This window comes from Leucoraja erinacea, chromosome 19 (assembly GCF_028641065.1).
Source record: "Leucoraja erinacea ecotype New England chromosome 19, Leri_hhj_1, whole genome shotgun sequence".
NCBI lineage: Eukaryota > Metazoa > Chordata > Chondrichthyes > Rajiformes > Rajidae > Leucoraja > Leucoraja erinaceus.
This window is the reverse complement of record NC_073395.1, coordinates 1,306,483-1,332,299: the sequence shown is the minus strand read 5'-3', so window position 1 is coordinate 1,332,299 and position 25,817 is coordinate 1,306,483. Positions and strand designations below refer to the sequence as shown.

Genomic DNA, 25,817 nt, shown 5'->3' with positions numbered 1-25,817 from the left:
ATCCCTACGGTCCACTGAGGCCACACTGACCATTGATCACCACATCGATGTGCGGGCAAGTTTCTTTAACACAGAGAGTGGTGGGTGCCCGGAACATGTGGCCAGGGGTGGTGGTGGAGGCAGATACAATGGTTTCATTTAAGAGGCTTGAGAGGCACATGCAATGCAGGGAATGGAGGGATATGGATTATGTGTAGGCAGTTAAGAGTTGGTCTTGACATCATGTTTGGTATAGGTATTGTGGGCCAAAGCACCCATTACATGTTTGTCAAATTAAATGGGTAGCATGTACAAGACTGTAGACTTAACTCAGCTCAGACTTAGAGTTTAGTTTAGAATATTATTGTCACAAGTACTGAGGTACAGTAAAATGTCTGGTGCACAGTTTGTGTTCTACACTAACATGCTTTGCGATGTATTCAGTTTTTCTGCAGAATTCTCAAAAGGTCTGTTACACAGGAATATAGATTTGCATCAGTCAGCTGACATGAAAAACTATCTTTTTAATCTTAAAATTAAAATTGAAAGATAATGTTATCTTGTCTACTTTAGGTAACACATTTTATCTAGACAAACAATGTGCTGTGAATTGTGTTGAAGCATATTGAGGCTTCTTAGTACTTCATTTATAGAAGTCTTAAAACTAAATTGATTAATTCATCTCAGTTCATTTCCAAAATGTTCATATAACAGAGAATAATATGGTAAATATTAAGCTAGGTGGGGGCTGGAAGAGGTGAACAAATGCCACAGGTCAATAATGGATCATCATTTAAACCAAAACACAAAGTTGCTGGAGAAACTCAGTGGTCAGGCAGCATCTGTGGAGTGAATGGACAGATGATGTTGCAGGTCAGGAACTCCCTCAATTTGCTGTTCAACCCTGCTTCAGTCTGAATAAGGGTCCAGACCTGTCCATTCCCTCCACAAATGCTGCCTGGCCCACTGAGTTCCTCCTGTACTTTGTCTCTTGCTCAATTTTCCAGCATCTGCAGTTTCTTGTGTCTCCGTGCATCATTAAAAGAAAATCTAACTCAAAGATTAACACAGAGAGTGGTGAATCTGTGGAATTCTCTGCCACAGAAGGTAGTTGAGGCCAGTTCATTGGCTATATTTAAGAGGGAGTTAGATGTGGCCCTTGTGGCTAAGGGGATCGGGGGGCATGGAGAGAAGGCAGGTACGGGATACGGAGTTGGATGATCAGCCATGATCATATTGAATGGCGGTGCTGGCTGGAAGGGCCGAATGGCCTACTCCTGCACCTAGACTACCTTCCAATTAACAAGTATACCCCATTGAGTTGCATTGGAGATTAAATCCAAATATTAATATTTTTCTATTGCAAAACACCCACATTTTCTATTTATATTATGTCAATGTTTAATCATTACAGATTTGATCCAAGTAACTTAATCCGTCAACAGAATAAGATGAAGGTCCTTCATTCAATTTAATAGCAACATAACCGCTGTGTGCCGGGGCCAATTAATCCGTCACTGTCCACACAGCATAGACGTTACCCAGTGGCGGACTAGGGCTAAACATATTGGTTGCCAGGAGACAAAGGGGGCCCACTTCATCAGGGGCCCACTTGCCATCGGGCAAGCTGACACCCTGGCCAGTCCACCACTGATGCTACAAACAGGATGGGTGATACAACATGTACATTCTATATGAGCAGAATGAGCCAGAACCATGTGCTAGACCCTACAATTACTCCTGAATTAAACAGAAAAATCTATTAATAATACTAATATAGATAAGAAAATATGGAGGCGAGGCCTGTTCTCTTTTTGGCTTAAGGGCCTGTCCCACTGCGGCAACCTAATTGGCAGAGTTTAGAAGAGTTTGCCCTCGACTCCTACTCGCAGCAAGGAGGTCTTTGTAACTCTCCTTCATGCTCGAGAGTGGTCTCTGCGTACTCGAGGTCTCAGCTAGGTCTTGGCGTATTTTTCAACGTGCTGAAAAATGCTTGCGAGTAAAAAGAGGTCGCCATGGAAAAAAAATCGATACTTTTTTAGGTAGGTTTAGTCGAGGTGGGTCATAGTAGGTTGTAATGCTGTCGTAGGTAATCGGAGGAAAAGCTAGTTGAGAAAAAAGGGAAGTAAACCGACCGGTAATGTTAAATACCCGCTAAACTTTATTAAAAGTTGTCTGGCTTCTAAAAAGTGCCTCCACTCCTTCTCCCCCCCCCTCCCCTTATCTCCCCTTATCTCCCCCCCCTTTATCTCCCCTTCTCCCCCCCCCCCCCCCCCCCCCCCCCCACTCTGCGCTCTCTAAAGGACTTATTGTACCGCCTTCCCTGTGCCAGCCGTCTTTTACCTCCCTGTTCATCGCAGGTGTGAATTTCAGACAGCGCTCCCCTGCTTTCCCTGGCCCCCGCTCTGTGTGTGTGTGTGTGTGTGTGTGTGTGTGTGTGTGTGTGTGTGTGTGTGTGTGTGTGTGTGTGTGTGTGTGTGTGTGTGTGTGTGTGTGTGTGTGTGTGTGTGTGTGTGTATCTCTGTGTGTGTGTCTGTCTGTCTGTCTGTCTGTCTGCCTGTATATCTGTGTGTGTGTGTGTGTGTGTGTGTGTGTGTGTGTGTGTGTATCTCTGTGTGTGTGTGTGTCTGTCTCTCTCTCTTTGTGTGTATCTCTGTGTGTGTGTGTCTGTCTGTCTGTCTGTCTGGGTCTGTATATCTGTGTGTGTGTGTGTGTGTGTGTGTGTGTGTGTGTGTATGTATGTGTGTGTGTGTGTCTGTGTGTATCTGTGTGTGTGTGTGTGTGTGTGTGTGTGTGTGTGTCTGTGTGTGTGTCTGTGTGTGTGTGTGTGTGTGTGTGTGTATCTGTGTGTGTGTGTGTGTGTGTGTGTGTGTGTGTCTGTGTCTGTGTCTGTGTCTGTGTCTGTGTCTGTGTCTGTGTCTGTGAGAGACAGTCGCTGAAAAGTCACGTTAGTGGGACAGGCCCTTATGTGTTATTAATATTGAGGATTAATGAGCAAGCCATCCATGCCAGCTCGCACTAGTTCTGTGATATCCCACTTTCTCATCCACTCCCTACACATTAAGTCTATTTGCAGATGGGCAAATAACCTACAAACGGGCACGGCTTTTGGCAGGAAACCGGAGTACCCGGAGGAAACCCACACAGTCACAGGGAGAGTTTGTAAACTCCATACAGGACTCGGGGTCAAACCCAGGTTTCTGGGGCTGTAAGGCAGCAGCCCTACTATCTGCACCATTGTGCCACGCCATGTAGACCAAGATGATTAGGCACCGAGTTTCATGATTGCAATTAGAATCATTATTCTAAGCCACGGAAAACTGCTATTTCTCTCTGGTGAAATCATTGGTAGTCAATTAAACACATTTACAGCTTTATAACAAAGGCATTTAACCTCATGTTGATATCCAATTGTATTTTCATGGCTGCTCTCAGTCTCCAGATATTTTGAATATATAATATAAAGATTGATGCTTTTCATGGACAATCCTGACAATGAAGTGGATTACTTTCAAAGACAAAAGTTTCTAGATTTCTGTTGCATTTTCCAGCAAAAAAAATAATTGAATCCAATTACAAGCCTTTAAAGATCAGAGTCAAATATATTTAAATTTACATTTTGTCAAATTGACCAATAGTTGATTATTCAAAAACTATTGTTAAATCAGCAGCAGTCACCAACTAATGCCGAGCAGAGCCTGATTAACAAAAGATGGTGGTTTAGATATGCAAAAATGACAGGGATTTAAACTCTGACTAGACTTACTGTAACACATCTGTCACCACAGGCAGTGCCGATTCTTCACCCATCAAATCCATTCCGTCAGCCAGACTACTGGTCCGTGAAATATCATTCGGGCTACCTTCAATCGCAGGTTTTCTCACTTTTAAAATTAGCACAAAAGAGAACGGTATGGAATTTTCAGTAGGAATCATTTAGAATCAATAGGTATTATCACAAGACTGCATCTTGAATTGTCACATTGATTAGTCAAAGTGAAAAGAAGCTAAAATTAACACCTTGCATGCAGATAAACAACAAACAATGTTAGTTCATATTAATGAATAGGTATCATCATTCTAATATATTCTTCATACGCAGATTATATTTGATATCAAATATGTTCATATTAAATACTATGCATTATCATTAAAAATACTCTTTTTAATAACGTTTATGATAACAAGAAAATACAGTAAATGCAACATAATATGTGCATTTAGATTTAATTATTAAAATTAATGTATTGTGATTTTAATATAAGCAAAGTATTGTACTAGAAGCAATAAACTTCATTAAAAACAAATGCACTTCAACTCTGATTCGTTCATTTATAATGAGCAGGTATGTTTGTCTTGGACAACAAGAAATTCTATTGTGAATGTAGAGGTGCGTCTTGTACCTGGCGTGAGGTACAGGTGGTTAGGGGAGACCAGGAAAGCTGGCCACCTGCATGCAAGGAGGCAGAAACCACAAGGGAGGTGTAAATCAGGATCATTCATCTCCAGCAAAGTGGGAAGACAAACATGCAGCTGTTTGGACTAAGAGCCCAATTTTCTCCGTGGATGGCAGGTAAGAAATGACTGCATGCCTGTGCCAACATTCACAAGAATTTGCCCAGTGGAAGTTTACTTAAATTGCAAGAATCAGATGAAAGGAACACACGTCAAGCCTTAGAAGACTTTGCAATAACTCAGATGTAAAGATTATTGAACAATGAATCATTTTTAGAGTGATGGTAGTAAAAATATATTTATTGGGTTTTATGGATTTTTGTATAAAATAAATGATTTGCTGGCAGCCATTAATCAAGCAGCAGACAATGACGGCGTATTATGCATGCTCAAATGAATTGCTTCGTTTGGGACTTGTACAATGGAAACAAATGCTTAGACTGTCACTGACAAAACTCATTCTGCATTCAGGGCAGCCAGGAAGCAAAGCAGATGACATGTGATAACACTGACATTCATTAACAAGTATTACCCCCAAAATAATGGCGCATTTATCTCAAGCCACCGATTCCGCATGAGAAATGAATTATTAATGGAGCATGAGAAAGCCAAACAGATTAGCGAACAATTCTATACTGTAACAACAGCAGACACCAACAACAACAGGCAAATAGATGATCCAAACAATGAGAAAAGCACCAAGATCACCCATCTGTTTAATTTTCCACACTGCATAAGAGAATTAAATGGAGAAGGAACAAGCATTGGCCATGGAGGATATGCTACATGGAGTAACGAGCTGGGACAAAAGCAAAATTAATTCCTCAATGATCACAGTTCTGAAGAATTGTTACTGTAAGGCAGACTTACCCGATTGTCTAAATATCCTTGTAAGACCTAACAAAGCAGAAATTGATGTGCAAATGAAGACAAGCACACACGATTATTTCTCAGCCTCATCATTATCTAGGAGACCAATCCTTCTTCTAACAACTATCCTAGTTGTAGATTTCAACTATTATCGCAAGGCTGGTCACTTGGTGGCACAGTGGTGCAGCGGGTAGAGCTGCTGCCTCACATCGCTAGAGACACAGGTTCTATCCTGTCCTCAGGTCCCGTGTGTGCGTGATGTTTGCTTGTTCTACCCGTGACCACGTGGGTTGGCTCCAGTTTCCTCCCGCATGCCAAAGACGTGCAGGTTTGTAGGTTAATTGATCTCTGCAAATTGGTGTGTAGGGAGGGGTACAATCTGTAGGGAGGGGGAATTGATGACAATCGGGTCAGTGTAGGATTAGTGTGAATTAGGGTTAGGAGGTCAGTGGTTACCATGGACTCCACGGGCCGAACGGCCTGTGTCCATGATGTAGCATCCAATTCAATCCACTTCAATTACTAGAGGAGTTTCATATAACAACATTTGTCAACAAAATAGAGAGTACAGAGGAGATTTACTAGAATGTTGCCTGGGTTTCAACAACTAAGTTACAGAGATAGGTTGAATAAGTTAGGTCTTTATTCTCTGGAGCGCAGAAGGTTAAGGGGGGACTTAAAATGATGAGAGGGATAGACAGAGTTGATGTGGACAAGCTTTTCCCTTTGAGAATAGGGAAGATTCAAACAAGAGGACACGACTTCAGAATTAAGGGACAGAAGTTTAGGGGTAATATGAGGGGGAACTTCTTTACTCAGAGAGTGGTAGCTGTGTGGTATGAGCTTCCAGTGGAAGTGGTGGAGGCAGGTTCATTGGTATCATTTAAAAATAAATTGGATAGGTATATGGATGAGAAGGGAATGGAGGGTTATGGTATGAGTGCAGGCAGGTGGGACTAAGGGGAAAAAAAGTTGTTCGGCACGGACTTGTAGGGCCGAGATGGCCTGTTTCCGTGCTGTAATTGTTATATGGTTATAACTCGTATACGTTAGGTAAAATACAGATAACATTTTATTTAGCATCTGTGGAGAAGGTGGAGAGGTGACATTTCGTATCAGGATCCTTCTTCAGGCTGACTGGTGGTTCTGGGAGAAAGCTGGAAAAGGGGGTGTGAAGCAGAGAAATCATGGCAGGTGATAGGTAGACACAGGTGAGGGGGGGGGGGGGGTGTTGATGGGCAGATGGGTGGACAAAGGTCAGAGATGAAAAGACAAAAAAAGTGTAATATTTGCTGTAAAATAATTGCAACTGTGACAGAATCCTGAGCTTTGCCATCAGCATTTCTTTTAAAATTGCAGGATTATTTTATTTTTCCTCAATTTCTATGTAATTCCATTATGACAAGCATGAACCATCCCTGAAATCTGTTCAGAGAAGGTCATTAAGTCAGACAGATAGCATGAGGGAGCAGAACTAAGGCACAGTATAAACATCCTGCATTAACTACTGTATCTCAATACTAATTCCGCAACCTCGCATGGCCAGTGCAGATCTCATCAAATCTGCTAATCCCACAGAGTCATCAGGATGTGTTTAAACTCTTGCTTTCAAACAAATCATCACACGCAAGAAAAATGATGAGGATGAAATTTCTGAGCATTCGTTCACTTCTACATTTTAACACTAGTTGCACTGTGAATATATTTATGTACCGAGCTGCCTTCGGGCCCAGGGAATAGGTTTAAGGTGCATGCTTCCCGTGTAACGATGACAACTTGCAGAGTAACCCTTTCAAATTGTAACTTTAGTTACGAAGCTGTTTTCACTGCAGAGTCTGCATTGATGTTGAGGGAAGTGGAGATGTGGTTGAAGTCCGTGGTTATACATGTTTCCGCTGACTGGATAGCACGCAACAAAAGCTTTTCAAAGTATCTCGCTACACATGACAGGCAGCAGGAGGCGGCTGATCAGGAGGTCCGGGCCGCTGAGGAGGAGGATGCTCACCGTCGGGGATCGGCGTCGGCGTTCCACCAGCCCGGCGTGAGGGCCTGAACATCGGGCCACGCGGGGCGGCGACTGCGGGTGCTCGGAAGGCCCCGACCACGGATGAACACGGAGGGGAGGCTGGCTGGACTATGGTGCCATCCTCACCTTGGTGCCATTTATGTTATGTTGTGTCGTGGACTTTCTGTGTTTGTGCTTTTCTTTAATTCGATTTCAATTTTATTTTTAATATGTTTTATTATTATTTATTATTTTATTTTTTTTAATGATTTTTTTTAATGATACTGCCTGTAAGGGAAATTCATTTCGTTGTCTCAAATTGAGACAATGACAATAAATTTGAATACAATACAATACAATGACAATAAACTAAACTAATGTCCCAGAGGTCTGGTCACATGACATCCCAATCTCTGTTTTTGATCAGGCAATGTCTCATTTTGGGACATTCAGCTGCTGCCTCAAGGCACTAGAGACCCGGGTTCGATCCTGACCTCAAGTGCTGTCTGTACACAGTTTGTTGTTCTACGTAGGTGCTCCAGTTTCTTCCCACATTGCAAAGATGTGCAGGCTTGTAGGTTAATTGGCCTTCTGTAAATTGTTCCTAGTGTGTAGGGAGTGCATCACCTGTATCCAGCAATCATTTAAGATAGACACAATATGCTGGAGTAACTCAGTGAGACAGGCAGCGTCTCTGGAGAGAAGGAAGGGGTGATGTTGTCCCGCTGAATTACTCCACCATTTCGTGTCTATCTTCGGTGTAAACTATCTTCCTTCCTCCGGCTATCCTTTGCTAGATTTTGTCCCCATCCCCCCCCCCCCCCCCAGCTTTCTGCCATCATCCCCCGACAACCAGTCCGAAGAAGGGTCCCGACCAGAAACGTCACCTATCCATGTTCTCCACAGATGCTGCCTGACCCGCTGAGTTATGGTGCAGCAGCATCTATGGAGCGAAGGAAATAGGCAACGTTTCGGGGCCGAAATCCTTATGGAAATAGGCAACGTTTCGGGCCGAAACCCTTACGGGTTTCGGCCCGAAACGTTGCCTATTTCCTTAGCTCCATAGATGCTGCCTGACCCGCTGAGTTACTCCAGCACTCTGTGAAACGTCACCTATCCATGTTCTCCACAGATGCTGCCTGACCCTCTGAGTTACTCCAGCACTCTGTGAAACGTCACCTATCCATGTTCTCCACAGATGCTGCCTGACCCTCTGAGTTACTCCAGCACTCTGTGAAACGTCACCTATCCATGTTCTCCACAGATGCTGCCTGACCCGCTGAGTTACTCCAGCACTCTGTGAAACGTCACCTATCCATGTTCTCCACAGATGCTGCCTGACCCTCTGAGTTACTCCAGCACTCTGTGAAACGTCACCTATCCATGTTCTCCACAGATGCTGCCTGACCCACTGAGTTACTCCAGCACACTGTGTTGTGTTTAACCACTAGTTGTGAGGACAATTGCAGCAGCTTACCAGCGCCACATTGAGGGCTAAACTACAAATGGCAGCAGGCTACACAAACCAATCTCAGAGCATATTGTAAAGCACTGTACATCAACAATAACATGTACAGGAGTCGAGCAGTTCACAGTGAAACAACATTTTTTTTTTTTAAATACAATTAATCTACTACCTAGAAGGGAAAGCAAAATACAATCTATAATTTTTCAACGGTTATATTAACGCTGCTGATATTTGAGTCGGTGCTCGTGATGCATCCTGGCATTGCCAACACACTGCGCATGCAATATATTTAATATGTGCATTTAACACCAATTCTCAAATTACAATTTAAATAGTAACGATAACAACTTGGGTTGGAATCTGGGGGAAATGTAATTAAAATCTCTATTATAACCCCATTTAATTAGTGATATTGAACATAAAGAGACAACATTCTTGTTCTGGTTGGCATTGTTCCTCCAGTTTGTTGCATTTCCCACGACAAAACTAAGAACATCGAACAGGAACAGGCCCTTTGGCCCACAATCTCTGTGCCTAATACGATGCCAAATTAAACCAACACCTTGTGCCTGGACATGAAGCACATGTGTCTGTCTAAAAACCTCTTTAAACACCAGGATGGTATCTGCTTCAAGCACCACGCCTGGCAGTGCGTTCCAGGCACCCACCACAGTGTAAACAGACCTGCCCCACACACAGGCAACTTTCATCTTCAAGCTAGGTCCTCTGCTCTTTGACATTTCCATCCTGACTGTTTACCCTGTCAATGCCTTTCATAATTATATATACTTCCATCAGGTCTCCTCCCCTCAGCACCCAGAGCTTTGGACAAAACAATCCAAATCTGTCCGATCTCTCCTTCGAGCTAATATCCCCTAATCCAGGCATCATTCCGATGAACCGGTTTAAGAAAGAACTGCAGATGCTGGAAAAATCAAAGGTAGACAAAAAATGCTGGAGAAACTCAGCGGGTCAGGCAGCATCTGTGGAGAGAAGGAATTGCCGATGTTTCAGGTCGAGACCCTTTATAAATCTGAAGAAGGGTCTTGACCAGAAATGTTGCTAATCCCTTCTCTCCATCACCCGCTGAGTTTCTCCAGCATTTTCTGTCTACATTCAGATGAGCCACCCCTGCAGCTGTTTTGCCACTTTCAGGAGGCATTTAGGCTGCGCACAAGTTTGAGATGCATTTCCATTTTCCTTATAAAGCAATTCACAATTTTAAAATTCTCGTTGGAAATTCGGTGCAACTCTTAGTTTCATGCACCAACATTTAGATTGGGAGCAGGAAAAGGGGCAGGTAAACCACATCACAAGCAGTTGTCTCGACATTATATGCTTTATACCAAAGCAAAATCTTCCCAAACATCATTGATGAGATACTAAATCCAGCCTTGGCAATGAACAATGATAATGGTTTAAAAAACAATTCCAATAGCTATTTATCACAGTCTTTCTCTGGGCATTAGACTTTGACAAGTTCACCAGTAATGAGTTGTATACATGACCTGTAATTACTAATGTCGAATAATGATTTCCATCTGCTCCCCTGATTTATTTCCCATTAGGTTCCCGTGTATACATTCATTCCGGTTCAAATTTCTGAATAGAAACATTTAATATAACTTCATGTGGAATCATTTACTGCATTGTAAGTTAGCAAAATGTAAAGAGCAAACCACACTCAAGTGTAATAACCAAAACCCAGTTGGTGTGCGGTAAGGTTCCATCAGGTGCTTGCAGGATTCATGCATGTAGAGCACGTGTAGTATGTGCTCCACAGGACCAACAACGGCACGGGGCACATACAGCTGATGCTATGTTGAAGAGGGGCAGTAACACCTTCTCAGCTGATGTTCACATGAATATGGAAACAATGAACTGCAGATGCTGGTTTACACAGAGTGCTGGAGTAACTCAGCGGGTCAGGCAGCATCTGTGGAGAACATGGATAGGTGACGTTTCACAGAGTGCTGGAGTAACTCAGTGGGTGCAGCAGCATCTATGGAGCTAAGGAAATAGGCAACGTTTCGGGCCGAAATCCTTCTGGAAATAGGCAACGTTTCGGCCCGAAAAGTTGCCTATTTCCTTAGCTCCATAGAAGCTGCCTGACCCGCTGAGTTACTCCAGCACTCTGTGAAACGTCACCTATCCATGTTCTCCACAGATGCTGCCTGACCCGCTGAGTTACTCCAGCACTCTGTGAAACGTCACCTATCCATGTTCTCCACAGATGCTGCCTGACCCGCTGAGTTACTCCAGCACTCTGTGAAACGTCACCTATCCATGTTCTCCACAGATGCTGCCTGACCCGCTGAGTTACTCCAGCACTCTGTGAAACGTCACCTATCCATGTTCTCCACAGATGCTGCCTGACCTGCTGAGTTACTCCAGCACTCTGTGTCCATCAGAATATGCAAAGGGAATCCCAGCCATGAAGTCCAACAACTTGCAGTGGAGACTGAACATGGGTGCTGCCGTCTTTGCGCCCTGAGCTTCGACTAACACCTTCTAAACACACATGACCCAAAACATAGTCAGGGGCAGATGGAACCTTCCTTCGGTGCTATTGAAAGTTCACATCATTGATCATGGATTCCCTTTGGCTGGTGTAACGATCACACACGTGTTTGGTGTTTTCTGGGGTCTGCAGGGAGCGATGATGGCAGGTGCTTGAAGATCTCAAGACTTCTGCACAGACCAGTTGTTGCCGTACACAAACACAATACCAAGCAGGTAGACAAAAGTGTTGGAGAAACTCAGCGGGTGCAGCAGCATCTATGGAGCGAAGGAAATAGGCAACATTGCTTATTTCCTTCCGGGTTTCAGCCCGAAACGTTGCCGATTTCCTTCGCTCCATAGATGCTGCTGCACCCGCTGAGTTTCTCCAGCATTTTTGTCGACCTTCGATTTTCCAGCATCTGCAGTTCCTTCTTAAACACAATACCAAGCACTTCCATTTGGAATACAGAACAAGCATACCATGCATCCAGAGCGGGGTGGGGAGCAAGGAGGGCTTACAACATGTATCCATCTCCATCCAGGGAACAATTCCCTTACCTAATCCTTAAGCAGGTTTATTGGCCAAGTATTCACATACAAGGAATTTGCCTTGGTGCTCCGCCCACAAGTAACAACATGACACACAGTGACAGTTATGAATGACTCAGAAAACACTAAACATTAATAATAATAAAACATTAATGATAAAACATCATTGATCAAGCATGTGAACCAACAAAATACCAGATCAAAGGGAGGCTACAGATTTTTGGCTGTTGAGTAGAGCAACTACTCGTGGATAAAAACTGTTTTTATGTCTGGCTGTAGCAGCTTTGACAGCCCGGAGTCGCCTTCCAGAGGGAAGTGATTCAAAGAGTTTGTGGCCCGGGTGAGAGGGGTCAGAGATGATCTTACCCGCTCGCTTCCTTTACATGAGAATATAGAAAAGTACAGCACAGGAACAGGCCCTTCAGCCCACAATGTCTGTGTTGAACATGATACCAAGTAAAACCAATCTCCTTTGCCTGCAAATTATCCACATCCCTCTATTCCCTGCATATCCACATGCCTATCTAAAATACCACCATCCTATCTGCCTCCACCACCACCCCTGGCAGCACGTTCTGGGCACCCCCCACTCTCTGTGTGAAAATCTTGTCATGTACATCTCCTGAAATCTCCTAAGATTGTTAAGGACTTGGACACGCTAGAGGCAGGAAACATGTTCCCGATGTTGGGGGAGTCCAGAACCAGGGGCCGCAGTTCAAGAATAAGGAGTAAGCCATTTAGAACGGAGATGAGGAAACACTTTTTTCACACAGAGTGGTGAGTGTGTGGAATTCTCTGCCTCAGAGGGCGGTGGAGGCCGGATCTCTGGATGCTTTCAAGAGAGAGCTAGATAGGGCTCTTAAAGATAGCGGAGTCAGGGGATATGGGGAGAAGGCAGGAACGGGGTACTGATTGGGGATGATCAGCCATGATCACATTGAATGGCGGTGCTGGCTTGAAGGGCCGAATGACCTACTCCTGCACCTTTTGTCTATTGTCTACATTTTTACCTCTCACCTCAAAGAAATGCTCTTTAGTATATATATATATATATATATATATATATACACACACATATATATATATACACACACATATATATATATACATACAGATATATACATATACACATACATACACGCATATATATATATATATATACATATATATATATATACACACACACATATATATATACACACATATATATATATACACACACACACATATATATATACACATATATATATATATATATATATACACACATATATATATATACACATATATATATATATATATATACACACATATATATACACATATACATATATAGTATATATAGTATATATATACTATATTTTATATAGTATATATTACATATATATAAAATATATATATACACTATATACATATATATATATATATACATATATACTATATATATACACTATATACATATATACTATATATATATATACTATATACATATATATACACACATATATACACACACACACATATATATATATATATATATATATATATATATATATATATATATATATATATATGATTTCCCTACCGTGGGATTTGAATGTATATTTTATATTAAAAATACCTGCTGTGTCATCAATATAAAAAGTGACCTCTTTCTTGTCTTCCTTCTCATCGACGTGGTCGAAGGTGATCCGTGGTATTGTCAGTGTGTGTTCACCGCTGTTTACCATGAACGCAGTTTCATTATCATGCCCTGCTTTGCATTTCCGTTTATATTTCTTGAGCTGTCAGGAGGAAAAGGTCAGTAAATATTTAGCATTAGTGAAACTCAGTCCCCTCCATCTCAGGACGTCATTACAGGGCTGTATTCTAAACCAATTATAAACCATTAGGGTCTGGGGAAGGGCCCTGAACATTAAATGTCACCTGTCTGAGTCTTCCAGACATACTGTCTGACGCAGTCATTTGCTCCTTTGTCACCTTTTGTCAACCATCAGCAGCAATTCTTTATGTCTCCGTAGAGTCTTATTTCATCTATATCTTCCTGCCAATGTTAGTGGAGAAGTGGGAATGATCGCTGATGACTGGACCGTGTTCAGTTTAATTCAGCTCATGATTTGACCAGATGTGGCAGTCCAAGTCACTGAGAAAAGGCATGAAGTGTTGGAGTAACTCAGCGGGTCAGGCAGCATCTGTGGAGAACATGGATAGGTGATGTTTCACAGAGTGCTGGAGTAACTCAGCGGGTCAGGCAGCATCTGTGGGGAACATGGATAGGTGACGTTTCACAGAGTGCTGGAGTAACTCAGTGGGTCAGGCAGCATCTGTGGAGAACATGGATAGGTGATGTTTCACAGAGTGCTGGAGTAACTCAGAGGGTCAGGCAGCATCTGTGGAGAACATGGATAGGTGACGTTTCACAGAGTGCTGGAGTAACTCAGCGGGTCAGGCAGCATCTGTGGAGAACATGGATAGGTGACGTTTCACAGAGTGCTGGAGTAACTCAGCGGGTCAGGCAGCATCTGTGGAGCTAAGGAAATAGGCAACGTTTCGGGCCGAAACGTTGCCTATTTCCATAAGGAGTTCGGCCCCGAAACGTTGCCTATTTCCTTCGCTCCATAGATGCTGCTGCACCATAACTCAGCGGGTCAGGCATCATCTGTGCGGAACATGGATAGGTGACATTTCAGGTCGTGACACTTCTTCAGACCCTTATTCACTAAATAAGTCAAGTAAGCCACGCTAAAACATATGAAATGTTACCTGTTTTCTCACATGTGGACTTGATGATGTGGCTGTAATTTTGGAAGAGTGACCTGGGGGCATGACATACATCTTCCATGTAGCAGTGGAGTTATGGGTCTTCTCTGCAGCATAACATCTCCATAAGGTCTATAAAAGGCAATCAATCATTCAATTAATGTTATTTGTAAAGCACATTTAAAAACAACTCATGTTGACCAAAATGCTTTACATCAGTGCAGGAACTAACATGCTACATACAGTGGTACACAGATCTAACAGTACATACTCCCTCTATGGCAATAATGTCCTTCCTCAGTTTTGGTCTCCAAATCTGAGGAAGGACATTATTGCCATAGAGGGAGTGCAGAGAAGGTTCACCAGACTGATTCCTGGGATGTCAGGACTGTCTTATGAAGAAAGACTGGATAGACTTGGTTTATACTCTCTAGAATTTAGGAGATTGAGAGGGGATCTTATAGAAACTTACAAAATTCTTAAGGGGTTGGACAGGCTAGATGCAGGAAGATTGTTCCCGATGTTGGGGAAGTCCAGGACAAGGGGTCACAGGTTAAGGATAAGGGGGAAATCCTTTAAAACCGAGATGAGAAGAACCTTTTTCACACAGAGAGTGGTGAATCTCTGGAACTCTCTGCCGCAGAGGGTAGTCGAGGCCAGTTCATTGGCTATATTTAAGAGGGAGTTAGATGTGGCCCTTGTGGCTAAGGGGATCAGAGGGTATGGAGAGAAGGCAGGTACGGGATACTGAGTTGGATGATCAGCCATGATCATATTGAATGGCGGTGCAGGCTCGAAGGGCCGAGTGGCCTCTACTCCTGCACCTAATTTCTATGTTTCTATACATAAACTGTGTACACCGCCCCCTCAGAGGGCCTCAAAAATGCTAGGGAGTAGAAATGGGTTTTGAGCCTCGACTTAAAGGAGTCGATGGAGGGGGCAGTTCTGATGAGGAGAGGGATGCTGTTCCACAGTCTAGGTGCCACAGCCACAAAAGCGCGGTTGCCCCTGAGCTTAAACCTAGACCGCGGGATAGTCAGTAGCCCCAAGTCTGCCGACCTGAGGGCCCTGGAGGTAGAATGGTGGGTTCGAAGATTTTTTATATCAGCATGACTTACAGCTGAACGGAAATAAAGTCATACTTAGAGTGATGCAGAAACAGGCCCTTCGGCCCAACTTGTCCATGCCAACCAAGAGGCCCCATTTGGGTAGGTCCCATTTTGCCTGCGTTTGGCCCATATTCCTCCAAACCTTGTACCTACCCATGTAACACGGACCGAAGTAGCTATGTAGTAACTGCTAAGTATTATAAAAGCAATAGGTGTTAAATAATAAGCATTGTAAAACCAATGCACGCGTGGATGAATTGTGCCGCGGGGGGCCTGTTTCTCCATGCCGTGCGATTATATAAGTCTATATCAGTGACACCAACTATTGTAGTGATGAAGATGCAACAACAGGAAATCCTTCCGTATAGATATGACAATAAAACTGTGTACAAAAGTTCCAAGCACAACATAAGATATAGGAGCAACGTTAGGCCCATCCAGCCCATTGGCCCTTGAGCGTTTGACGGCACTGGGCCTGTACTCGCTGGAGTTTAGAAGAATCAGGGGGGACCTCATTGGAACATACAGAATAGTGAAAGGCTTGGATAGAGTGGATGTGGAGAGGATGTTTCCACTAGTGGGAGAGTCTAGGACTAGAGGTCACAGCCTCAGAATTAAGGGATGTTCTTTTAGGAAGGAGATGGGGAGGAATTTATTTAGTCAGAGGGTGGTGAATCTGTAGAATTATTTGCCACAGAAGGCTGTGGAGGCCAAGTCAATGGATATTTTTGAGGCCGAGATTGATAGATTCTTGATTAGTACGGGTGCCAGGTTTATGGGGAGAAGGCAGGAGAATGGGGTTAGGAGGGAGAGATAGATCAGCCATGATTGAATAGCGGAGTAGATTTGATGGGCCGAATGGCCTAATTCTACCTATCTACTCTAATTCTACTCCTATGTGGCCCTTGTGGCTAAAGGGGATCAGGGGGTATGGAGAGAAGGCAGGTACGGGATACTGAGTTGGATGATCAGCCGGGATCACATTGAATGGTGGTGCAGGCTCGAAGGGCCGAATGGCCTCTACTCCTGCACCTATTTTCTATGTTTCTATCACTTATGACTTTATGAGTGTGCTCTGTAATCATTGCACAAGAACGCCAAGGTGGGAATTTGAAAGTAGGATTTGCATATTACAGACACTCAGTCAACAAGACTTTTCCAGTCAATGTATTTAAAATTGCAGACAAGACCCAGAAAGACCTGGTCATGACACGAGTCTATGAATAGACAATGAAAAAATGAATACAACTCTCAGTTCTCTGCTCACACAGTAAGTGGTACTTCCGAGAACATTTATAACAACAATTATGTGACTTGTTGTGGCAGGTTGACTTTGTCTACAGAATGAAAATCTGGATATTTTGTGCCTTTGAATTGCTGACCCCACTTTCAGAGAGATATCTACCTGCACTCCTAGGTCTTTCTGCTCTACAACATTCCCCAGATCTCTACTGCTCACTGTGAAAGTCCTGGCCTGTTTTAACTTCCCAAAGTGCTACACCATACTCCACACAACAATTGTGTAATGAAAGGTAGACAAAAATGCTGGAGAAACTCAGCGGGTGCAGCAGCATCTATGGAGCGAAGGAAATAGGTAACGTTTCGTGCCGAAACCCTGAAGGAAATAGGCAACGTTTCGGGCCGAAACCCTGAAGGAAATAGGTAACGTTTCGGGCCGAAACCCGGAAGGGTTTCAGCCTGAAACGTTGCCTATTTCCTTCGCTCCATAGATGCTGCTGCACCCGCTGAGTTTCTCCAGCATTTTTGTCTACCTTCGATTTTCCAGCATCTGCAGTTCCTTCTTAAACACCTGGTCTTGAGGTTCTGGTCATTACTCCCTTTACCCTGTATCATGGAGAGCTTGATTGTAATCATGTATAATCTTTCCGCTGACTGGATAGCACGCAGCAAAAAAAGCTTTTGGAGAGACTTGGATTGTTGTCTTTGGAATGTAGACTTGATGGGCCGAATGGCCTCATTCTGCTCCCATCACTTACCAATTAATGAAGAAATAACATAATTATGAACCAGTGTCAAATCAGAGAGAAATTGGGAAAAAAAGGACACAAAATGTTGGAGTAACTCAGCGGGTTCGACAGCATTTCTGGATGAAGTTTCAGGTCGGGTGAAAAGTAAATAGAGGGAGGGGAAAAACTGGATTAAGGAGAGGAATAAGAGAGACAACAACAAAAAAAGCTAAACTTCTCTTTCCTTTCTATCGTCAACAAATAAAACCTGAAGGAATGAACATTCCGCTTGTGACACTGAATTCTAAATCCCAGAGACACTGACTGGCAGTAATTGGTACTGATTCTGCGGCAAGGATATTTAGAACAATAATTACATGACTTGTTGTGGCAGGTTGACTTGGTCACAGGAAAGCAAATCTGGATAGTATGTGTCACTCAATGCTTTTGTATGGGATGTCAGTAAACGGAGTCATTTGCAAAGAATTTACAGTGCAGATTGCTACTCCAGCTGCAAGCTTTCAAATTCAACAGCACTTGTATTTAAAAAAATAGGTGTCATCATTCTAAATGTTATCTTGACAATTTTTGAACAGAGCTTTTGCTAGATAAATGATTGCTATGGTTAAGGGATATTATAACACAGAAAATATAATGGGGGGGGGAAAAAACGAGTATTTTAAATGTGTTTTCACAGTGATAAAGTCCTCCAGCTGATCCAGAAGGTGAAGGGGCACGAGGTTTAGTAGGTGGAGGAACCTTTTGGAGAAGAGGCTATTTTATAATAATAATAATAATATTCTTATTTATATAGCACATTTTTAGTCAACTTGCATTGACCCCAAAGTGCTTCACATAATTACATTACATTACACACAGGCAAAGGTGGGTGAAGTGTCTTGCCCCAAGGACGCAACGACAGTATGCACTCCAAGCGGGATTCGAACCGGCTACCTTCCGGTCGCCAGCCGAACACTTAGCCCATTGTGCCATCTGTCGCCCATCTAGTTAGGTGCACTAGACCAGGAACTGGACCAAAGACATCTCTCCTACTCTCCATCCTCTCCACCAAAGCTCCAGAGGTAACCCGGCTAAAATAACGAGATCGGGAAAGCCCAAATCTATCCTGATGTTCTCTTTGGAACCCTCAGGCACAAAGGCTCAATCACCCATTGCAAATGCATACAATTCAGATCCTGTGTTAACTGAATATTGGATGAATATTGCCAATATCGTTCATTTTTATCCCCAGGTACTTGACAATTATAAAATAGGGTTTCACGATACACGTGGAAGTTAAAAGAATGACTTCCAATCAAACTACATTAACTCCGTAATGCAAAATTTCAATTTACTTGTGTCCATGCTGATATTAATACCTTTGATTGTACAGACACAAAAAGCTGGAGTAACTCAGCAGGTCAGGCAGCATCTCTGGAGAAAAGGAATAGGTGATGTTTCAACACAAAACATAACCAGTTGCTTTTAGACAATAGACAATAGGTGCAGGAGTAGACCATTCGGCCCTTCGAGCCAGCACCGCCATTCAATGTGATCATGGCTGATCAGTTAAAAAAAAAACATTGGCCTCTGGTTCTGGACTCCACCAACATCGGGAACATGTTTCCTGCCTCTAGTGTGTCCAAACCCTTAATAATCTTATGTTTCAATAAGAACCCCTCTCATCCTTCTAAACTCCAGAGTATGCAATCCCAGCTGCTCCATTCTTTCAAGAGAGAGCTAGATAGGGCTCTTAAAGATAGTGGAGTCAGGGGATATGGGGAGAAGGCAGGAACGGGATACTGATTGGGGATGATCAGCCATGATCACATTGAATGGCGGTGCTGGCTCGAAGGGCCGAATGGCCCACTCCTGCACCTATTGTCTATTGTCTATTCTCTCCAGAGATGCTGCCTGACCTGCCGAGTTACTCCAGCTTCGGTTTAAACCAGCATCTGCAGTTCCTTCCTGCACCTTTGATTGTACATACGACACATACCTGAATGAGAGAGGCTGCAGCAGGTATCTGTCGACTGAAGTGCTTCTGACGCTGTTTCTGTTGAACTTTAAGAGCAAATCCAGATCCCAGTATACCCTTAAAATTAATCGTTTAATTAAAGCACTTTACAGTAAAGTTATTTTATAATACTATTACATGGCTTTTATAAAGCATTATACAGAGCTACGGTATCAACCACTTATGATATAACATTAAGCTGTGGATGGCGAAAACATGAAGACAGATTTTAAAAAACATTCTATTCTCTTCAGCTTCGTTCAAAGGTTTTAAAAAATATTTCTAATCAATACACCAAACTATAGGTTTCAATAGAAACATAGACATAGAAAATAGGTGCAGGAGTAGGCCATTCGGCCATTCGAGCCTGCACCGTCATTCAATATGATCATGGCTGATCATCCAACTCAGTATCCCGTACCTTCTCTCCATACCCTCTGATCCCCTTAGCCACAAGGGCCACATCTAACTCCCTCTTAAATATAGCCAATGAACTGGCCTCAACTACCCTCTGTGGCAGAGAGTTCCAGAGATTCACCACTCTCTGTGTGAAAAAGGTTTTTCTCATCTCAGTTTTAAAGGATTTCCCCCTTATCCTTAAGCTGTGACCCCTTGTCCTGGACTTCCCCAACATCGGGAGCAATCTTCCTGCATCTAGCCTGTCCAACCCCTTAAGAATTTTGTAAGTTTCTATAAGATCCCCTCTCAATCTCCTAAATTCTAGAGAGTATAAACCAAGTCTATCCAGTCTTTCTTCATAAGACAGTCCTGACATCCAGGAATCAGTCTGGTGAACCTTCTCTGCACTCCCTCTATGGCAATAATGTCCTTCCTCAGATTTGGAGACCAAAACTGTACGCAATACTCCAGGTGTGGTCTCACCAAGACCCTGTACAACTGCAGTAGAACCTCCCTGCTCCTATACTCAAATCCTTTTGCTATGAAAGCTAACATACCATTCGCTTTCTTCACTGCCTGCTGCACCTGCATGCCTACTTTCAATGACTGGTGTACCATGACACCCAGGTCTCGCTGCATCTCCCCTTTTCCTAATCGGCCACCATATGTACCGATCTGGCACCATAATAGAAGCAACAGACTTCATATTTTCCATAAATAATTAGACTAAAAACATTTATATGTACAATTAACTCGAGTGAACACAAAATAACTGATTAAAACTGCCTTTGCAGTAACACCACAAATATTTTGCACAGATGTTCAACTTTGTTGGTTTGTAAATTGATTCTTCAAAGTAAAAATCAACAAGAATCCCATTTCTAACAAAATGTTCTGTTTGATCTAAAGAGTTAAAATTTAAAAAATATTTTAGTTTGCTATCTTAAAGACATATTCTTCAGTTCGGCCTGAAGAGTTCAAGTCAGTTTTGCAGTAATTTTGAAGGTAATCTCTCATTTTTAATTCACATGACATCACATACCTCTTTTTATAACAAAACCATTTTTTCAGCTTGGTTTCCTAGAACAAAGAGTTCATGAATTGACAAAAATAAATTTGATTCAGAAGCCATATTAAAAATGATATTTTCTTGGAACAGACTTATTCCAAAGTTTCCCATTACCAACTAGCTATCTTCTCAAGGTCCATTGGAAGATCTGTGGCTGAATCTACTATGTACCCTATGTAGAATATAATCTGTCTGATCTCAGATATTTAAAGGCCAAAATCAAATTGTGGATGTCAAGAGTTATGGGGAGAAGGCAGGAGAATGGGAGTTAGGGGGAAAGATAGATTAGCTATGATTAAATTGCAGTGTAAACTTGATGGGCTGAATGGCCTAATTTTGCTCCTATCTCTTAGACATTTATGAAATTTAGGCAGAAAATTTAGGATGATCAGCCATGATCATATTGAATGGCGGTGCAGGCTTGAAGGGCCGAATGGCCTACTCCTGCACCTATTTTCTATGTTTCCATGTCTATGTTTCTAAAAAGTTAAATAATGTACTTACGGCTGGAAGTGCAAAGAAAGATATGGCAAACACAGAGAAACAAGAAGCTATGGTCTTTCCAATCCACGTCTGTGGAACTTTGTCACCATATCCAATCGTTGTAACTGTTACCTAACAATGAAAAACAAATCATTTAAGTTATGGTCAAAACACAACTCAGCGGGTCAGGCAGCATCTGCGGAGGGAATGGACAGACACTGTTTTGGGTCATGACCCTTCTTCAGACTGATGGAGTCGGGGTCGGGGGGAGGGGGGGGGGAGAATGCTGGGGAAGTGAGGTGGGGGTGGGACAAAGCCTGGCAACATGAGGGTGGGTGGTTTGTGACTAAGGCTGAGAGGAGAGCAAGTGACTAAAGGGCCTGTCCCACTTGGCAATTTTATTCGGCAACTGCCAGCAACATTGGCTGACATATCAGGCCGCCGAAACATTCACGCCGTGACGAGGCATGACGCAGCGTGATGACACATGATGCGCTGTGTTCTTTCAAGCGTCGCAACTTTGTTTTTGTCGCCGCTGGGTTTTGAAATGTTCAAAATCTTTTGGCGACCCTGATATGATGCTGGCAGTCGCTGAAAATACTCGCCAGGTGGGACAGGCCCCTTTTTAAGGCTGGAGATGAAACAGAGACAAACGGGTGTCAGATTAAGAGAACAGGGCAGGAGTGGAATGTAAAGCTGGAGGGAGGGATATGGGTGGACGAGGATGGGGGTGGGAAAGAGGGAGATAAACTGGAAATGGGGGACTCTGCGACATTACGCTTTAAGTCAGTCATATTCAAATGAATATCTAAAGACTTGCCATTGTTTTTTATGAATTTGTTGACTTCTGAATGCAGTTGAATGCTTTATAACCTAATTGAGTTTTCAAAAGCACAAGTCATTGCTCACAACTAAAGATAATGCTGAATATCTCCATTTCACGCATGTAAAACTAAAAATATAGGCCATGTTTCTGAGACAAACATTTTTCACACAGAGAGTGGAGAATCTCTGGAATTCTCTGCCACAGAAGGTAGTTGAGGCCACAGTTCATTGGCTATATTTAAGAGGGAGTTAGATGTGGCCCTTGTGGCTAAAGGGATTATGGAGAGAAGGCAGGTACGGGATACCGAGTTGGATGATCAGCCATGATCATATTGAATGGCGGTGCAGGCTCGAAGGGCCGAATGGCCTACTCCTGCACCTATTGTCTATGTTTCTATGTGTTCTGCAGAACAAGCTAAAGGGAGATGTAAGCTTTAAAGGGAGATTAAATGCAATCTAAAGCATCACAGTTGAACAGGTAAAAAGTAAATTTGGATGAAAACTTTTCATTCAGTTTTTCCCCCGACTAAAGATAACCAGGATAGAGAAGGACTTTGTTTAATTTTTCTTCCAGTAACTTTATCCAGCTGCAATGACATCACCGACAGAACTGGGTTCCCACAGGGCCTAGACTATTTTAATTACAAACTGAGACCATGACTCAGCGATAGACCTAGAGCTCGAGTTTCATGACACCACAAAATGTGGTATCATCATTCTTCATCATGTGAGACGGTTGCATCATAGTTTAGTTTAGTCTGCAGCAAACTAGCTAAGTGGATCAAATATGATACTAAATAAAACCACAAGACACGGGTGCAGAATTAGGACATTCAGCACAGAGTCTGCTCCCCATTCAATAATGTTTAAGAAGGAACTGCAGATGCTGGAAAATCGAAGGTAGACAAAAGTGCTGGAGAAACTCAGCGGGTGCAGCAGCATCTATGGAGCGAAGGAAATAGGCAACGTTTCAGGACGAAACCCTTACGGGTTTCGGCCCGAAACGTTGCCTATTTCCTTCAGGGTTTCGGCCCGAAACGTTGCCTATTTCCTTCAGGGTTTCGGCCCGAAACATTGCCTATTTCCTTCAGGGTTTCGGCCCGAAACTTTGCCTATTTCCTTCAGGGTTTCGGCCCGAAACGTTGCCTATTTCCTTCGCTCCATAGATGCTGCTGCACCCGCTGAGTTTCTCCAGCATTTTTGTCTACCCCCATTCAATAATGGATGATCTATATTTCCCACTCAACCCCATTCTCCTGCCTTCTCCCCATAACCTTTGGGGTCCTTATGCCCCTGTCCCACTTAGGAAACCTGAACGGAAACCTCTGGGGACTTTGTGCCCCACCCAAGGTTCCCGGAGGTTTTTGTCAGTCTCCCTACCTGCTTCCACTACCTGCAACCTCCAGCAACCACCTGCAACCTCCGGGAACCGCACGGAAACCTTGGGTGGGGCGCAAAGTCTCCAGAGGTTTCCGTTCAGGTTTCCCAAGTGGGACAGGGGCATTACTAATCAAGAACCTATCAATCTCCGCCTTAAAAATATCAATGTTGGCCTCCACAGCCGTCTGTGGCAATTAAATCCTCAGATTCACCACTATGGTTCAGCAAATTCCTCCTCATCACCACCTAAATGTACGTCATTTTGTTCTGAAGCTGTGTCCTCTCGTTCTAGACTCTCCCGTGACTGGATTCAAATTGTGATGTTTAACAGGCTATTAGGTAGGTACCTGATATGAATGGAGATCTCTACCTTACAGAAGCTCAGGCACAAAGTTTAAAGGAGATATGTGGGACAAGTTTTGTTTTTACACAGATGGCTTTTATTTTTAAAAACAGCCATGAACGAGCTGCCAGGGCTGGTGGTGCAGGCAGATACAATAGTGGCGTGTGAGGTTTTTAGATAGACACATGAATATGGAGGGATGTGGATCACATGCAGGCAGGGGAGATTATTTTAAAGGCATCATATTCGGCATGGACATTATAGAAACATTGAAAAATAAGTGCAGGAGTAGAGGCCATTCGGCCCTTCGAGCCTGCACTGCCATTCAATATGATCATGGCTGATCATCCAACTCAGTATCCCGTACCTGCCTTCTCTCCGTACCCCCTGATCCCTTTAGCCAGAAGGGCCACATCTAACTCCCTCTTAAATATAGCCAATGAACTGGCCTCAACTACCCTCTGTGGCAAAGAGTTCCAGAGATTCACCACTCTCTGTGTGAAAAAAAGTTCTTCTCATCTCGGTTTTAAAGGATTTCCCCCTTATCCTTAAGCTGTGACCCCTTGTCCTGGACTTCCCCAACATCGGGAACAATCTTCCTGCATCTAGCCTGTCCAACCCCTTAAGAATTTTGTAAGTTTCTACAAGATCCCCCCTCAATCTTCTAGTTATTGGCCTGAAGGGCCTGTTTCTGTGGATTCTAAAAATGGTGCCATTTCATTTTAAAACAAACACCGATTCTAGAGCACGAAATAGGAGTGAATTGAACTAATCTTACTATTACTTCAGTGACAATATATCATCAAATGTGAAACGACTCACCACTCCCCACCATAATGCATCGGCATAACTTCCAAAGCCAGTCATCCCTTTCTCATCCACGGCATCTTTCTCAGCCAGATACACGAAATAGGAAGAAAATATCAGGCCCAAAAACCCTATGTAGAGTGTGGTGATGAGTTCCTGCAACATAAAACATTGATTACGCATGGATTATCGACTGATCTTAGCGAAGAACAGCTGCTTGTGGTGGATGTTAATTTGTGTTTATTGTGCGTTTTGTTATTTATTATTATATGTATGACTGCAGGCAACGGCATTTCATTCAGACTGAAAGGTCCGATTGACAATACAGGAATCTAATCTAATCTAATCTAATCTGCTTCCCCAACAACATCTATCAGGCTTGTGAACACTAAACACTAACCACTAAAACCCAAACTATGGAATATTTACATTGCATACAGGACTTTGGGCTTTTTGCACAAGGATTGGGGTTTTAAAACCATAAATGTTTTTTGTGTATGATATTATCTATGAGCACTGTGATTACAGGCCTGTTATGCTGCTGCAAATAAGAATAATGTTCCATGGACGGTGTATATGAAATAACTCTTGACTTTTGAATTACAGCAATTTATTTTAGTTTGTTAGCCACAACTTATTTTAAATCATTCACCAGGTGACATGAGGAGGAACTCAGGAAAAGATGCAGCATTTCAACAGAACAGCATAGAAACATGTCTGAAGTCTGAAGAAGGGTCCCGACCCGAAATGTCGCCCATTTCTACTCTCCAGAGATACTGCTTCGCCCGCTGAGTTAAAGCCCTGTCCCACTGTACGAGTTCATTCAAAGA

The 25,817-nt window shown here is 43.0% G+C and overlaps 1 protein-coding gene across 1 annotated transcript in view; it reads right to left on the bottom strand.

Moving 5' to 3' along the window:
- Positions 1 to 25,817, bottom strand: part of kcnq1.2 (potassium voltage-gated channel, KQT-like subfamily, member 1.2) — a 67,080-nt gene that overhangs the window by 8,818 nt on the left and 32,445 nt on the right. Inside the window, exons 7-12 of the mRNA XM_055650887.1 lie at positions 25,003 to 25,143; positions 21,654 to 21,764; positions 19,664 to 19,759; positions 14,592 to 14,720; positions 13,450 to 13,612; positions 3,746 to 3,863 (exon numbers count right to left, since the gene is read on the bottom strand). Coding sequence (XP_055506862.1) covers positions 3,746 to 3,863; positions 13,450 to 13,612; positions 14,592 to 14,720; positions 19,664 to 19,759; positions 21,654 to 21,764; positions 25,003 to 25,143 — 758 coding nt within the window. The remainder of the gene's footprint in view (positions 1 to 3,745; positions 3,864 to 13,449; positions 13,613 to 14,591; positions 14,721 to 19,663; positions 19,760 to 21,653; positions 21,765 to 25,002; positions 25,144 to 25,817) is intronic.